The sequence below is a fragment of the Lingula anatina genome, chromosome 1 (genome assembly GCF_051362555.1).
Source record: "Lingula anatina isolate TDL-2025a chromosome 1, LinAna3.0, whole genome shotgun sequence".
In the NCBI taxonomy this organism is placed as follows: domain Eukaryota; kingdom Metazoa; phylum Brachiopoda; class Lingulata; order Lingulida; family Lingulidae; genus Lingula; species Lingula anatina.
In genome coordinates this window covers 45,218,219-45,232,172 of record NC_141767.1, presented here as the reverse complement: position 1 = coordinate 45,232,172, position 13,954 = coordinate 45,218,219, and the positions used below count along the sequence as shown (strand labels likewise).

The 13,954-nt window shown below is 34.1% G+C and overlaps 3 protein-coding genes across 3 annotated transcripts; 2 read left to right on the top strand and 1 right to left on the bottom strand.

The window, feature by feature from the left end:
* The first annotated feature begins 175 nt into the window (after positions 1 to 175).
* On the top strand, positions 176 to 4,750 carry LOC106176249 (26S proteasome non-ATPase regulatory subunit 13). Its single transcript, XM_013558558.2, has 13 exons — positions 176 to 340; positions 851 to 929; positions 1,119 to 1,153; positions 1,396 to 1,451; positions 1,665 to 1,708; positions 1,911 to 1,997; positions 2,169 to 2,340; positions 2,696 to 2,775; positions 3,026 to 3,151; positions 3,316 to 3,378; positions 3,580 to 3,660; positions 3,951 to 4,067; positions 4,342 to 4,750. The coding sequence occupies exons 1-13, from the start codon at positions 240 to 242 to the stop codon at positions 4,435 to 4,437; spliced, it is 1,137 nt and encodes a 378-aa protein (XP_013414012.1). The 5' UTR covers positions 176 to 239; the 3' UTR covers positions 4,438 to 4,750.
* LOC106176250 (ADP-ribose glycohydrolase OARD1) lies at positions 4,751 to 6,032 on the bottom strand. The gene is made up of 3 exons (XM_013558559.2): positions 5,874 to 6,032; positions 5,576 to 5,741; positions 4,751 to 5,225 (listed from the first exon to the last, which is right to left on the bottom strand). The coding sequence occupies exons 1-3, from the start codon at positions 5,889 to 5,891 to the stop codon at positions 4,951 to 4,953; spliced, it is 459 nt and encodes a 152-aa protein (XP_013414013.1). The 5' UTR covers positions 5,892 to 6,032; the 3' UTR covers positions 4,751 to 4,950.
* Positions 6,033 to 6,201: 169 nt separating this feature from the next.
* LOC106176224 (catalase-like) lies at positions 6,202 to 13,924 on the top strand. The gene is made up of 11 exons (XM_013558514.2): positions 6,202 to 6,394; positions 7,740 to 7,914; positions 8,269 to 8,510; positions 8,787 to 8,837; positions 9,779 to 9,958; positions 10,324 to 10,515; positions 10,796 to 10,948; positions 11,435 to 11,573; positions 12,344 to 12,495; positions 12,750 to 12,917; positions 13,227 to 13,924. The coding sequence occupies exons 1-11, from the start codon at positions 6,338 to 6,340 to the stop codon at positions 13,257 to 13,259; spliced, it is 1,542 nt and encodes a 513-aa protein (XP_013413968.2). The 5' UTR covers positions 6,202 to 6,337; the 3' UTR covers positions 13,260 to 13,924.
* Positions 13,925 to 13,954: the final 30 nt, after the last annotated feature.

Below are 13,954 nucleotides of genomic sequence, written 5' to 3'. Positions count from 1 at the left end.
CATACTTTAATCATAAAAGCAAGTAGGGAGTTTTGAAAAATACAGTTGACGTTTGATTGAAAATAATGAATAGATAATAAAAATGAATAATGAAATAATTATTAACAAGTTGCACGAGCTTATGGCATGTTCTAAATAGGGATAGGCTCATCATGATTAAACCCGCTATATGCTGTTATCGGTCGTTTGTTGTTGCTATTTATAAGGGCCGCCATATTGGGGAAAGAAAAGCCGGCAGCATGTCGTCAAGTGTTACAACATTTTTATCGGAACAACAAAGAAGGAGCAGCGGAGAATTAGCAACAGAATGGGCAGAGTTAGAAGACCTTTACTCAAAAAAGTGAGTTAAGATATAAACATAAGGAGATATGAACTGCTTTTGCATGGTTTACTACCGATGTTTTGTCTGCCATCATCAGTGAGTTATGACTGGCAAAATTGAAATAATATTACTTAACAAATTCAGTTTGATTTGTTTATCCCGGGGCGTCTGCCGTTTTGCCAAGGAGAGTCATTATTGCAGACAGCATGATGATGAACAAATCATGCCAATTTGTTTAGTTGGGTCAACAATATTAATTACCCAGTTAAATGTTTTGCTTTTATATCCCTCAATTTTCTTGCTAAGGGCCATTTTCTGTGTTTGCTTGCGACAAACTTTTTTTATGTATTGTGCTGTGGTGAGCTGTAGAGGACATTTTAGGATGACCCTTGAATAAACATTTAATCTAAGTACACAAAGGTTTCAGGGTATACTTTTTCAGAAAACAATCCACCCTTCCTTTGAAATTGCTGCCAGTGGGCCTGGCAGTCACTTTTACTTACACAGAGTATATCAATATGCTTTCAGACTTTGGCATCAGTTGACATTAAAAGTTTTGAAGTTTGTAAAGAATCCAGCATTGGCAACAGGAGACACTTTAATACAGGTATGATTTCCACTCCAAAGTGTTAGCAATGTTTTTGAAGAGTCTGATGAAAAGCCTTATGTAATATGGATTCACCACATTATTTATTAGCTGTGAAGAAATATCTGAATTGTTTGTTTACTATTGTATTGATTTCTTTATCAGTTTCACACTCAGGATTTTTATTCATCTGCTTACTTTTTATTTTAGATATACAAGAACTTTATAGCTGATTTTGAGCACAGGTAAGATTTAATATTATATTCTGTAAAAATTCAATATTAGTAAAATTAATCCAGTAACTGCTTTTCTGTAATTTTTTTTAACTTAAATATGTACATATGTACAGGATATGATTTCAGAAGCTTTTTGCAAGTGTCAGCATTCATTAGTGATGATTTGATTAGTACACTTATTGCAGTCTGGGCTCATTTCTTGAACTTTAAAATTAATGTGATTAAAGGAATTTTTTATCTATGATTTTTAGAGTAAACCCCCTGGCATTGGTAGAGATTATTCTATATGTGGTAGACCGAATTCAAGGTAAAATGTGGAATTTTTTTTATTTGGTATATGAGTCTTTATTACTTAACAAGTTTGATTCTGTACAGAGTGATATGAAATGAAGAATATTTTTTTAATCAAAGATTGACACCTGATATGCATTCACACATATGATAAGTTGATAACATTTAATAATTTTTTCATGTTATACCAGTTTCTGATATTAATATTTCTAATTTATATTCTGAGCAGATCCACAAGAGGCTATTCAATTTATAGAAAAGATCAGAGAAAAAGTAAGTTGCACAGTCATCCCCATTTCAGTAGTCAGTTTCATTTGCTTATTACACTCTGAAAAATCTCATTTTCCACACATGTATTTGTATATTGAAAGTTATGTTACATTACTTGATGCTTATTTTTATTTTCTGTTACTTATATAACTCTTTTCAAGTTGTATGCTTTGAATCGTAATTCTTCTCTCCCTCACTCTGCCAGGTAAAGGGTAATGAGGAAGCTGTAGCCTTGTGTCTGACAGCTGTTGGCAACATCCATATCAAACAGAGAAATCTGGATGCAGCAAAAGTAAGACAATCAATGTGGATTTTTGTTGTTGATAATGAGTAAGCCTGTGTTTTATCAAAGATTTACAAAAATATATCAGCTTTACTAACTGAAGGTTTTATTACTCCGTATATTTACCACTAAATCATCATAAACTTTACATTGAGCTTTTCATTTAATCTCAACTTGCAGAAGATAATTGAGGAGGCCACAGGTATTCTTGACAACTTTGATGGCATAACTACTGTACACAGTAGATTCTATGACCTAACCAGTAACTATCACAAATTGATGGGCAACCATGCGGAGTATTACAGGGAGGCACTAAGGTATCTAGGCTGTACCACACTGGATGATGTACCTGGTAAGGAGAAATACCATTTGCTACAATATGTGTATGGAAAATTATAACCTATGGGGATTATTTCCATCTAAAATGTTATTTTGAATCCAGTGGAACATTTGAATCATTTTATGGCATATTTTTATATATCTTTGACAATTGAAAACTATTTCAAAAATTTAATCAAATTGTATATAGAATTCTTAGGCATCTAAGACATGATGAAGTGTCTTTCTGCTTTATGATTTATGTGTTTTTAATCAAATATATTGTCAAATAATTGCATCATTGGATGTTTAAATCATTTTTATATTCCGTAAAGTTTTTTTTCTTTTTCTCATGTGATCTAATTATCATTGATGTATATTTTTTTTAGAGAACTTAAAAACCGAAAGAGCATTTAACCTGGCCTTGGCAGCACTACTTGGTGAAAATATCTACAATTTTGGTGAATTGGTGGGTAATACTAATGAAACTATTTGAAAGGGAGAATTTCCTTATTTTAAACTTCCATGTTATTATCCTTTGGTTACTTAATTTTTAAAATACATTTTTATCTAAATTTATTTTAAGTTGCAATGTTCAAAGTGATCAGTAAGTAATTAAAACTATTCACCATCTTGTAACTACTGGTGTAGTGTGATTATTTTTCATTTTGTTCTCATTTATAGTCAATTAGCAAATATTTGATATTGATATTTTATAGCTAGCACACCCAATCTTGAATTCCCTGAAAACTCCAGACAGGCAGTGGCTGGTAGACTTTCTGTATGCTTTCAATGCAGGCAATCTCAACAAGTTTGAAGCACTTAAACCACAGTGGGCTAAGCAGGTAATTTTTTTTACAAGTTTTCAGAGGTTAATATGCAACATAAATGACATAAAATGACCATAAAGGAATGATTCCTTTTATTTATAAAAGTTTTGAAACCTTGACACATGGCTTAGTGCATGCATGCAATGTGTTCTGATTTCTCTCTCCTTTATGTTTTTCAGCCTGATTTAGCTGCAAAAGAGATCTCTCTAAGACAAAAGATTTGTCTGCTGTGTCTCATGGAGGTATTCAAAATTCTTAGTACTAAATAAATCAATTTTTACACACATGCCATCTTTCTGGTTTACTGAATGTGTCAAAACAATTAACATTTTGTAACTTACAGTGGTGATATAATTCATTGTTCATGATATTAATCATGTTATCTGTCCTGGTCAGAAGGAATAAGTGTATTTGTTTTTCTGATCTACCTTTGCCTTTTTCAGATGACATTTAAGAGACCTGCCAATCACAGACAGTTGACATTTGATGAGATTGCAAATGAAACCAAACTACCACTTACTGAGGTATAAGTCACCTTGCAGTTCTGGGACATGGTTTCATGAACTGGAATGTTCCTAATGAATTTCTCAAAATCCCACTATCATTAAATTCTGCTATTAGAATTGATAAACTATAACTTAAGTTGGCATGTCTAGAAAAGTGCCAGCCTGTGACAAATGAACATGTGCAAGATTTTTGCCATTACGTTGCAGGAGTGATGGACAGCATGTATTGAATAATGAAAATCATATGTACTGAGCAACACATTAGCTGAACTGTGGTGATTGCCAATGACCCATGAATAATGTTTCAGGTTGAGCTGTTGGTCATGAAGGCACTGTCCCTTGGATTGGTTAAGGGGTCCATAGACCAGGTAGAACAGAAAGTGCACATGACCTGGGTCCAACCTAGAGTACTAGATGTAGACCAGGTGGGTTTTTCTCCGAGGTATCTGCATAGCACTATGCATAGACATGGGATATTAAAAGTTAGAAATTGAAAACAATAGTTGCAGAATTATTCAGCTTCAGTAAATGAAGAAATATACAAGCATACATTTTACTCCCATCATACACATTTGAAGATGCTCATTTTATAGATGAACAAGAACAGTTAAGTGGGACCGACAGAAAAGTCTCATGAGACTTTGCTATACATGCAAATATGTTTCAAGGGTGTTTTTTTTTTTTTTCTTTTTCTTCCAGATCTCCACTATGAAAACTAAACTGGACCAGTGGTGCCAAGATGTGACTTCAATGGAGGTATTGGTAGAAAACAAGGCTCATGACATCCTCACATAACTCTATTAGAGAAATATAAAGACTATGTCATGGGGAACATTTACAAAAGCAAATTTATGTTGGACAGCAAAATGATCTTGTGCATACATTAAAAATGACAGTGCCAGCTTGTGGAAAATCTAGAAACTAATGATGACAGGTGTTATGTTTATATTTCTACTGGGACTGGCATATTGTATTTTGGGCACAACTGGTGTACTTTAAAGTTTGCAAAGTCTAGACAAATGAATGTCACCTGGACTTTTAGCATGGAAGGATATGTATATTTGAATCACTTCTCAGATAACAAGTCAAATAAAGTAACCAAAAACCATTCCATTTTCAGTTGTTTTAATAGATGTTTGTTTATAACTGTTTTATACTACTTCTTAAATAAATTATAACTGTGTAATTCAAAAGAACAAGCAAAGGACAAGTTTCTCTGCAAAACCTCTTAAGTAACAAATCATCCTTGCACCATAAGACCTGCAATTATTACAAATACACATCCTTTTCTATGACACAGCCCCTTTATTACAAAGTGTACACTGTGAGTTTCATGTCAGAATCATCAAATACTTCCTTTATTATCTCTTTAACTCTTGGCCACTGCAATCCATCTAAACCACAGCCTATCTTGGGCATGCAGAGTTCTTTGACTTTATTCTCTGTGCAGTGCATCCTCATGTTGATAAGACTAGATCGTAAGGTATCATATGTAGGTTTGTTCCAGTATTTTTCCTTCGTAACCAAATAGTATACAAATCGCTTGCCCCTTTTCAACACTGCTAGCCCTCCAGGTGTCTGTCCTGAAATTGAAAGTAATTTAATAACTTGACTAATTTCTCAAAGTTGGTATTTTTCTAATTTAAAATGATTTGCTGTGCATTCTCTATTTAAATTGACAATTTATGTTTGTCTAGTCCTAACATTCACCTCATCATGATTAATTTTTGACAGTTTGACTTCTCTCATTGGACATTATTCATGACAATGTCAATTAATTTAGCATTCAATATCTATCAACAGATTCACCTTATAATCATGATCAATTTTGACTGTTTGTTATCTATCATTAGACAACATTAATCATGACAATGCCAATATCTAATTTCAAGCATTTTTACAAATACAAATTTTTATGAAATGCCTGAGAAACCTTGTCTTTTAATTTCCTCTTCTCCCTGAAATTTTCTTTTAAATATCACTGCAATCCCTTTCCCCATCTTAACATCTGCACTGATGCAATGGGCCAACGAGCTGGTCTCCTCACAGCTAAAAAGATCACCTTGTTTTTCAAGAAACTGAAATCCTTGGGCAGAATTCTGAAAATGAAACCACAAAATATTATCATTCAAGCAACACAACATTATTGAAAAGGGAACAATGCCTTTGTTGAATGAACATTTTTGCTGGTTGTGTAGCAGTAGTGGGTAAGAACAACATCTTGGGTGTACCTCTGTATGTTCCATCATATATAGCTAGATGTAACAGTTATTATCGCCTTCTAAAATTCCAAAGCCCCGCTGATTTACACAGTTTGAAGCATGTGTTGTTTGGTAGCTTCTCCACAAAAAAGTCTCGTTCTCGTTTATGCTGTCACACTTTGGAGAACTCTTGAAAAAATGTTTGCTTTGTATTTTTACTTATTTATTTATTTGCATATTTTTCTTTAAATAACATAATTCAATTCTATGAATTAACTTTAAAAAAACTCAGGCCAGTGAAACAAAGTTCCCAGTGTTCAAACATGTGTGTAAAGTCGCATGTGATAATGAACCAATCGTATCGCGATGACCCAATTAGTCCGTAAGGCAGGTGTCCTGTTTTGCAACACGGGTACTTATATAGCGAGAACTTTGATCAGGCAACTTGAGAAAGTCTTCAGCAGTCAGACAAGTCACTTTCTTAATCATCAAAAATGGCAAACCGTGACAAAGTTGCCAACCAAATGGAAGCATTCAAGCAATCCAACGAGGTAGGTGAAAATTGGGTGAAAATATTATCTGTACTTAGCTACTTCAGCGCACAAATGTAAAAAAATATTGTACTCGGCTAGTGGCCTTGAGCTACTTTTTTGTAGGCTGCTCATGAAGATGCCGTCGCCTGTCACTAAATATCTGCTTTAATGCACATTTAAGGCTGCACAGGAAATTCCTTGTTACAGGAATACAGGCATTGGCATCGGGGGAATTGATTTTTCCATTAAGTCATACCATATTTACAGTACCATGCAGCCTTTAAGGTGTTGCATTCTCAAACTGCGAAGGACGTTTTTATTAGACTGGGAGTTTGATATCTACAACTGTGTTTAAACAGGCATGCTGTCAGAGCATGTAATTTTGGAGTGGATCGTTATTAATTTGTCACGCCTACTCTTATCGAAATACTTTTTACACCACTTGTCCCTGAATTATTTTGACTTTTGCATACCTTCAGAGGATTTTGCTTGAAGTCAAGAGTGAGTTCGTGATTCAGTACTTGCAAAATTGTCTTCTTGTCCTGCCCTGGCTAAAACAAGAGAAATTTATCATTTTTAAGTGCCATTCAAATTACCATCCTTGGCTTTAACATTGCCAACTATTTCATTTTGGGTAATCTGACAGAGGAAGAAAAGAAAAAGCTTATTTGTTACATAAACCTTATCAGTTCCAATCCTTGTAGAAGCATGAAGTGACGCATATATCAACAAACACCAATTATCAAATGACTTTTGTACTTATGTAAATGTCACTGCTTTTACAGGTTCACAATTGCAAATCCAATGACAAAATTCACAATGTTCTGTATTACATTAAATTACCTGAAATAACAATGTGGGTGTATTTCCATGTTTACCATTTGTCTTCTTATCCTGACTTGCATAAAAAATGTTGGTTTAATACCTAGAGTGAGCATGAATGAGCATATCGAGCTAGGCTGAGAGAGGTGGTTTTATGTACAAACTATCATCAGTTAGCCTATGTAAAAACATAATTATTTTAGCTTTCAATTTTGTTATGACAGTGTATATATACAGTTGAGGTACCATTAGTTAGTAAATCTCCAAACTGGGTCATTGAATAGAATTTTTGGATCTAAAACCCTGCCCTCGACCACTTTGTGAAAAAATAAGATTATTGTACCACCAGCATATACACTGAAAGTTCCTTAGATGTGACTTAGAACCATGGAGTTGGACCTCATCATGTCTCATTGCTCAGGAGGACAAACCCCTCTCTGATTCTCTAGTAATGAATTTTTTCACCTTTATTAAAAAAATCAAAAAATCTGATGAGTTGAAAAAAATAATTTAATTGGATTTTGAAAATTTGTTATTTCAGAACCCACCAGGTTCTCTGACCACTAGTACTGGGGCCCCAATAGGGGAAAAGTTAGCCAGTATGACTGCTGGCCCCAGGGGGCCTCTGCTTATGCAGGACTTTGTCTTTATGGATGAGATGGCACACTTCCAGAGGGAGAGGATCCCAGAGAGAGTGGTACATGCCAAAGGGGCAGGTAAGAAACTGTATTGTTATCTTGAAATGATGGGATAAACATAATGCTTTTTCAATTACACAGTAGGTACAAAACTACATATTCAGTAAATTTCATATTTTAATTCTTTTGTGTAGGAGAAATCTAACTTAATTTCATGTCACATCATGCTTTATAAAATCTAAGTTAGTAGGTGATGGGGAAAATACTAAATAGTTGATGATTGTTAGCATGAGTCGTTTTTAATTTTTTCCCTAACAAGAATTTTTTAGATAAGACAATTATGTGATCAATCTTCATTCTGTCTGTAACATGCAATGAAATCTGAACTATATATATATTTAATTCACATACATATCTTATTCTACATTTCAGGTGCATTTGGCTTCTTTGAAGTTACACACGACATTTCCAAATACTGCAAAGCTAAAGTGTTTGAGCACATAGGCAAGAGAACACCAGTTGCTGTGCGTTTCTCAACTGTTGGTGGTGAAAGTGGCTCTGCAGACACTGCTCGCGATCCTCGTGGCTTCGCTGTCAAGATGTACACAGAGGAAGGCAACTGGGACTGTGTGGGGAATAACACGCCTATCTTTTTCATCAGGGACCCCATCTTTGTGAGTTTAATTTATTTGCTGTATTGATTTGAATTCTGTTTATATGTTATTTTTTGTTTGAAATAGTCTTAAATCTTTAAAAGTAATGCTTGTTATGTAGTTGTGGGTGTGTGCTTTTTGTTAATACATTTAATGTGTTTCATCATTTGAGAAATCGGGTTATTTATTTGCCCAATCAATTCTAAGTAAGTTTTCTGGATAAGATATCTCATTTAATTTTATCTTAAGTACTGCTATTTTTGTATGTATTTCTAATCAGATGTATATATGTTTCAGTTCCCAAGTTTTATTCATACGCAGAAGAGGAACCCAGTTACACATTGCAAGGTAGACAGTTCAGTCTTCTGAACAACTTGAGAAACCGTTTCTCATTTTAAATTTCTTAACAGACATTAAATTAGTCCACTTTGAGAATTAAATACTGACTTTATTATAATTACAGTATTTAAGTGTTAAATAATCCATGTTTTAAAAAAGAAGAAACATTCAAGCAGCATGTCTCAGATTGGATTTTTTCTTTCTTTGTCACAGTGTACAATGAAGTTTGAAACTTTTAATGAAAAATAACCCCACTTCTTGGATGTTTACTTGACTGGAAAAGATAACATTATTGATTTAAGCAATAAGCATGCAGTTGTCATTATTGGGGTGGTTAGATACAGTGTTTATCCCAGGTATTGTTAATTATGCAACTTGAGGTCTAGCCATGCCATGTCATATATTCATGTCCATAAAATCAAATAAATGTTTACCAGACAGAGGAATAGATAAAATTATTGATTTTTGCAGTGCCAGAGCATTATTTCGTTGGTTCGATACAATATTTATGCCTGCTATTGTGTTGTATGGTGTGACATGAATTCTTTGCTCGCCATTTGTTATATACATAAAAGCACTTAATTTACCAAATCACTACCAACTTCATTTTCAGTTAATTGAGTGTTCTGTTTATCATTGGTAAACATGCTTCTTGAACTTGACCTGTTGTGTTTAACGAAGGTTATGTGTTTTACCTGAAACGTGACTGGATGCATTAATTGTTGGACAACTGGATAGAAAATATTTAACTATTTTGACAAATACTGTCATCAGAGCTTGGATGCAAAATGAGAAAATGTATGTTTTTAAAAAATGCATCATAGATTTGAAAACCGGAAGTTGGCACCCATTATTTTCTCTTTGATATTTTTATGTTAATGTAAATATATAGGAATTAGGCACTGGCACCATATTATTGCACATGTTAAGTTAAGCAACCATTATTTCAGGACCCAGACATGTTCTGGGATTTCATAACTCTGCGCCCAGAATCCACTCACCAGGTGTCCTTCCTGTTCTCTGACAGAGGTACGCCAGACGGCTACCGTCAGATGAACGGCTATGGCAGCCACACTTTCAAGCTAGTGAACAAGGATGGTGAGGCTGTGTACTGCAAGTTCCATTATAAGGTGAGAGGGGTATACTTTATTTATACAAATCTTATTAATTCATATTGTGAGTCCAGATTGTTTTCAGTACAGTTTGACATTTTGTGCACAGTGCTGAATGTATTTCGATTAATTTGAAGAGAGTTAGAATTTGAAAATATTTCCATTGAAGTGCTCCACAGCTTGCACCAGTGATTTATAGTAAAGGTGTTTTCTTTCCAAACATAATGTTTTCAATGATGAAGTCTGACAATTTCTTCTGTCCATTTCTCTATTCATTTATTTACATATATAGCAAACAAATTTCTCTGAATTTCACAAATTGACTATGTAAGATATATCACATTTATAACTACAATTTCACTTAAATGATAACTGCCTTTTAGACGGACCAGGGCATCAAGTGTCTGATGGCAGACCAGGCAGGAGAGCTGGCTGGTAGTGATCCAGACTACGCCATCCGTGACTTGTACAATAACATTGCTGCTGGGAACTACCCATCCTGGACCTGGTACATACAGGTGATGACATTTGAAGAGGCCGAGAAGTTCAGATGGAATCCATTTGATTTAACCAAGGTATATTGGCTAGTAGATAAGCTTAATCAGATTTAAGAAGTGTGCTGCGAGGAAGTTTTGAGTGTGTAAAAGATATGCATGGTTTTGACATTCCTGAATAATCACATGCACATGCACTTTTTCTCTTGAACAGATTCTCTTTTTCACCTATTTCAAAAGATTTATTTAATTTTAAATTTTCAACACATATTGTAATGTGCTGTGTGACAACATTAAAAGAGAAATAATTTAAGATCATTCTTTTGACAACTTCTATCCCAATTTTATTTCCATTCCCAAGGTGTGGCCCCAGGGAGAGTTTCCCCTGATTCCCGTGGGCAGGATGGTGTTGAACCGTAACCCTAAGAACTACTTTGCTGAGGTGGAACAGATTGCCTTCTCCCCAGCTCACCTTGTGCCAGGCATTGAGGCCAGCCCAGACAAAATGTTACAGGTGAGAAGAATTTTAACAGCATGATATAATGCCCCAGTGTGCTAAGCAATGTTGTTTATAAGTATTCTTTGAGGCTATATAAATTTAAAATGTGTTACTTATAAACTTTTTTGCAAGGAAATTAAGCAATGCTGAGTGTAAATATTCTATTTTGCTTCATAAAATTTATCACTTTTACAATTTGTTTGTAAGGAAATGATTATGTTTCAGAATGGCTGAAGTTATAAATGTTTTATTAGTTATTTGCTGTTTATATTTTAGCTGCAGTTTGCAGTTTAAGTTTTACTTAAGTTCAAGGTTTATATACTTAGATAACAGTGTTTTTAAAAGTTGTGAATGTCTGTTGTTATGATATGTGCAGGATACAACTTTGTTACCTTCAAGGTTTAGTTTTGTCAATATTTACCAATTTGACCCATCAGGTGCACCTGGTACTTATCAGTGTCTGTTGAATAACATTAATAAATTATTGACAAACTGCTTCAGGGTCGTTTGTTCTCTTACTCTGATACACATCGCCATCGTTTGGGCACCAACTACCTACAGATTCCTGTCAACTGCCCCTTTAATACCAGAGTGAAGAACTACCAGAGGGATGGACCCCAGTGTGTCACTGACAACCAAGGTGAGAACTTATAATTGCCAGTGTGTTAGGTGTGACAACAAGCACAATTATTTATTGGTCCAATTTGCTATCTTCTCTGATGTATTATTTTTGTCTCATAAATTGCCACCATGCTCTGTGTTAGTGAAATATAGATGAAAAACAGTCTTAAGTGATCAGTTTGACAGGAATATTTGAAAGGTAGTATGCCTAACAGTGACGTAAATGACTGCAGATATACAATTAGGTGACAATTTCAAACCCTGGTTTTTACTGGATTACATAATCTAAATATTATTAGTATAATTATAAGGTAATGAAACAATGTTATTTAGAAAGTTATGATGTTAATGTTAAAGGGATAATAACTCTTCGTTTCGGCCAAAAAATGAATTTTCCTGGAGTAAACAACAATTTTCCCATTCTTACCAATGGTTAATGAATCCATTTTTACATTCAAAGTTAGTCCCTGTTTTTTTCCAAAAAGTTTGGTTTTTTGTTAAAATCTCTTAAGAGATTTTAACAGAGTATAGCCATCAATGGAGGTCACGTGGTCTAAAGACAAGCTCAGATATCAGAATAATAGTTATAACTGCCGTTTTTGTGGTAAAACAGAATGTATTATATTTCTATGAGTTATTCACATTGTTTTTATTGTGAAATATAGATCTCATACGAAGAGTTATTATCCCTTTAACTAAGGTCAATATTGCCTGAAATAAATGTTACAAGCATTGTTATTAAAATAAAAACCCCTTAGCATCTATTAAAAGAGTATTTCCTATTTTCAGAGGGAGCCCCCAACTATTTCCCTAACAGTTTCAATGGCCCATTGGATGACAAGAGACATCTGGAGAGTGTGTTCCAGACCACTGGGGATGTCAAACGCTACAACACAAGGGATGATGACAACTTCAGCCAAGTCGGATTATTCTGGCGCAATGTGGGTTGTTAAGAGTGACTGTTAAAGATTATTTGAAATAGCAAATTAAAGAAAATAAATGCCATGGCTCTTACTGACAAAGCTTTTACAAGTATTTTTTTATTTAATAGAACTCACAGGGAGTAGTATTTCAGTCTAGAATTCACTTGCTCGCACTTTAATCCTGTTTGCATGGACTTAAAAAACGAACATATTTCTTTTGAAGTGATTCTTCTATACACTATGTACTGAACATCTAACTGCCTCTTTTGCAGGTGCTAAAGCCAGATGAGCGTACAAGACTTGTGGAGAACATTGCTAACCACCTGAAGGATGCCCAGGAGTTCATCCAGCAACGTGCAGTCAAGAATTTTGGACAGTGTGACCCAGAATATGGTCGTAGGATCCAGGAATTGCTGGACCAGTTCAAGGCTAAGAAAGTGGTGAGTTTGTTATAATATTGATGTACTGGTTATTCTTCACCTTGGCCAGATAGACCATGCTTAGTGCATATATTTACAGTGTTTGGCCCCAAACTCATCCTTAAAAATTTCTTAGTGTTCTTTTAAAAACAAAAAATGTAGTTCTTATTTTATTATAAAAAACACTTCAAAATTGACATAGTCATGGTGAAATTGCTTGCACCTTACATGAATAATTGTGATACATTGTCAGATATATATGCATTTGATACGTTGTGAATTTGTGATATGTTTATTATGAATGACTTTTCTTTCTTTCCTTCTTTCTAGAGCATGGGAGGAATGGCCCAGGCAAACCTTTAAAACTTCATTGGGACTGTGCTTTGAAAGTGAAAAATTAAAATAACAGGATATCCCAGATTCATGTGATATGATATGTCTCATTCTGACAATATGGTACTGAATGCCAATGCAAATTACACATTACTGATCCAGTTTGGAGAAGATATGTTTCAAAGAAGCATGTCAGCTTAGTGAAATATTCCAATCTGTGTAGCAATTGTCATTAGATATTGAAACAAAGTGGATTTTGATTCTTTTTCTTGATTTAAATGTGAAAGTAGAAGATCAATCAAATCTGTGGGCAGAAATGACAGTATTAAAGATATGGAAAAGGAGAGGCAACTAGCAGACGCTAGTATGGAAATATTATCATGTTAGATATGATATATATTTTTATGAATGATTTTGCTTTAACTAACTGTAATTATGGATATAATTTTTAACAAGGTGATTGTTATAATGATAGTCTCATCCCACATAAATGTACAATTTTGTTGGAAAGACTTGCTAGGTGTACTTTTAGCAGCTTTTTTTTTAATGGCTGCATGAAAATGCTAAAAAAAAATCTTTAATTGCGCAAGATGTAAGATTTAGGATTAATTTTTTCCTTTGAAAGAGCAATGAAATGATTTTAATTAAAGATTAAAATTTTCTTTAAATAAATGGAAAAATTTAATAGAACATTACCAGTATATTCTATGTGGTATCAATAGACT

What these genes read in the sequence shown, in the direction of transcription:
- LOC106176250 (XM_013558559.2), bottom strand. An exon ending in AGAGGAAATTAAAAGACAAG is followed by an intron (nt 5,226 to 5,575) that starts GTTTCTCAGGCA and finishes TTTCAATTTCAG; the next exon opens with GACAGACACCTGGAGGGCTA.
- LOC106176249 (XM_013558558.2), top strand. Translation starts at nt 240, where the DNA reads ATGTCGTCAAGTGTTACAACATTTTTATCGGAACAACAAAGAAGGAGC. An exon ending in ATAGCTGATTTTGAGCACAG is followed by an intron (nt 1,154 to 1,395) that starts GTAAGATTTAAT and finishes TATGATTTTTAG; the next exon opens with AGTAAACCCCCTGGCATTGG. An exon ending in CCAAACTACCACTTACTGAG is followed by an intron (nt 3,661 to 3,950) that starts GTATAAGTCACC and finishes ATAATGTTTCAG; the next exon opens with GTTGAGCTGTTGGTCATGAA.
- LOC106176224 (XM_013558514.2), top strand. Translation starts at nt 6,338, where the DNA reads ATGGCAAACCGTGACAAAGTTGCCAACCAAATGGAAGCATTCAAGCAA. An exon ending in GTGTGTCACTGACAACCAAG is followed by an intron (nt 11,574 to 12,343) that starts GTGAGAACTTAT and finishes TCCTATTTTCAG; the next exon opens with AGGGAGCCCCCAACTATTTC. An exon ending in TCGGATTATTCTGGCGCAAT is followed by an intron (nt 12,496 to 12,749) that starts GTGGGTTGTTAA and finishes CCTCTTTTGCAG; the next exon opens with GTGCTAAAGCCAGATGAGCG.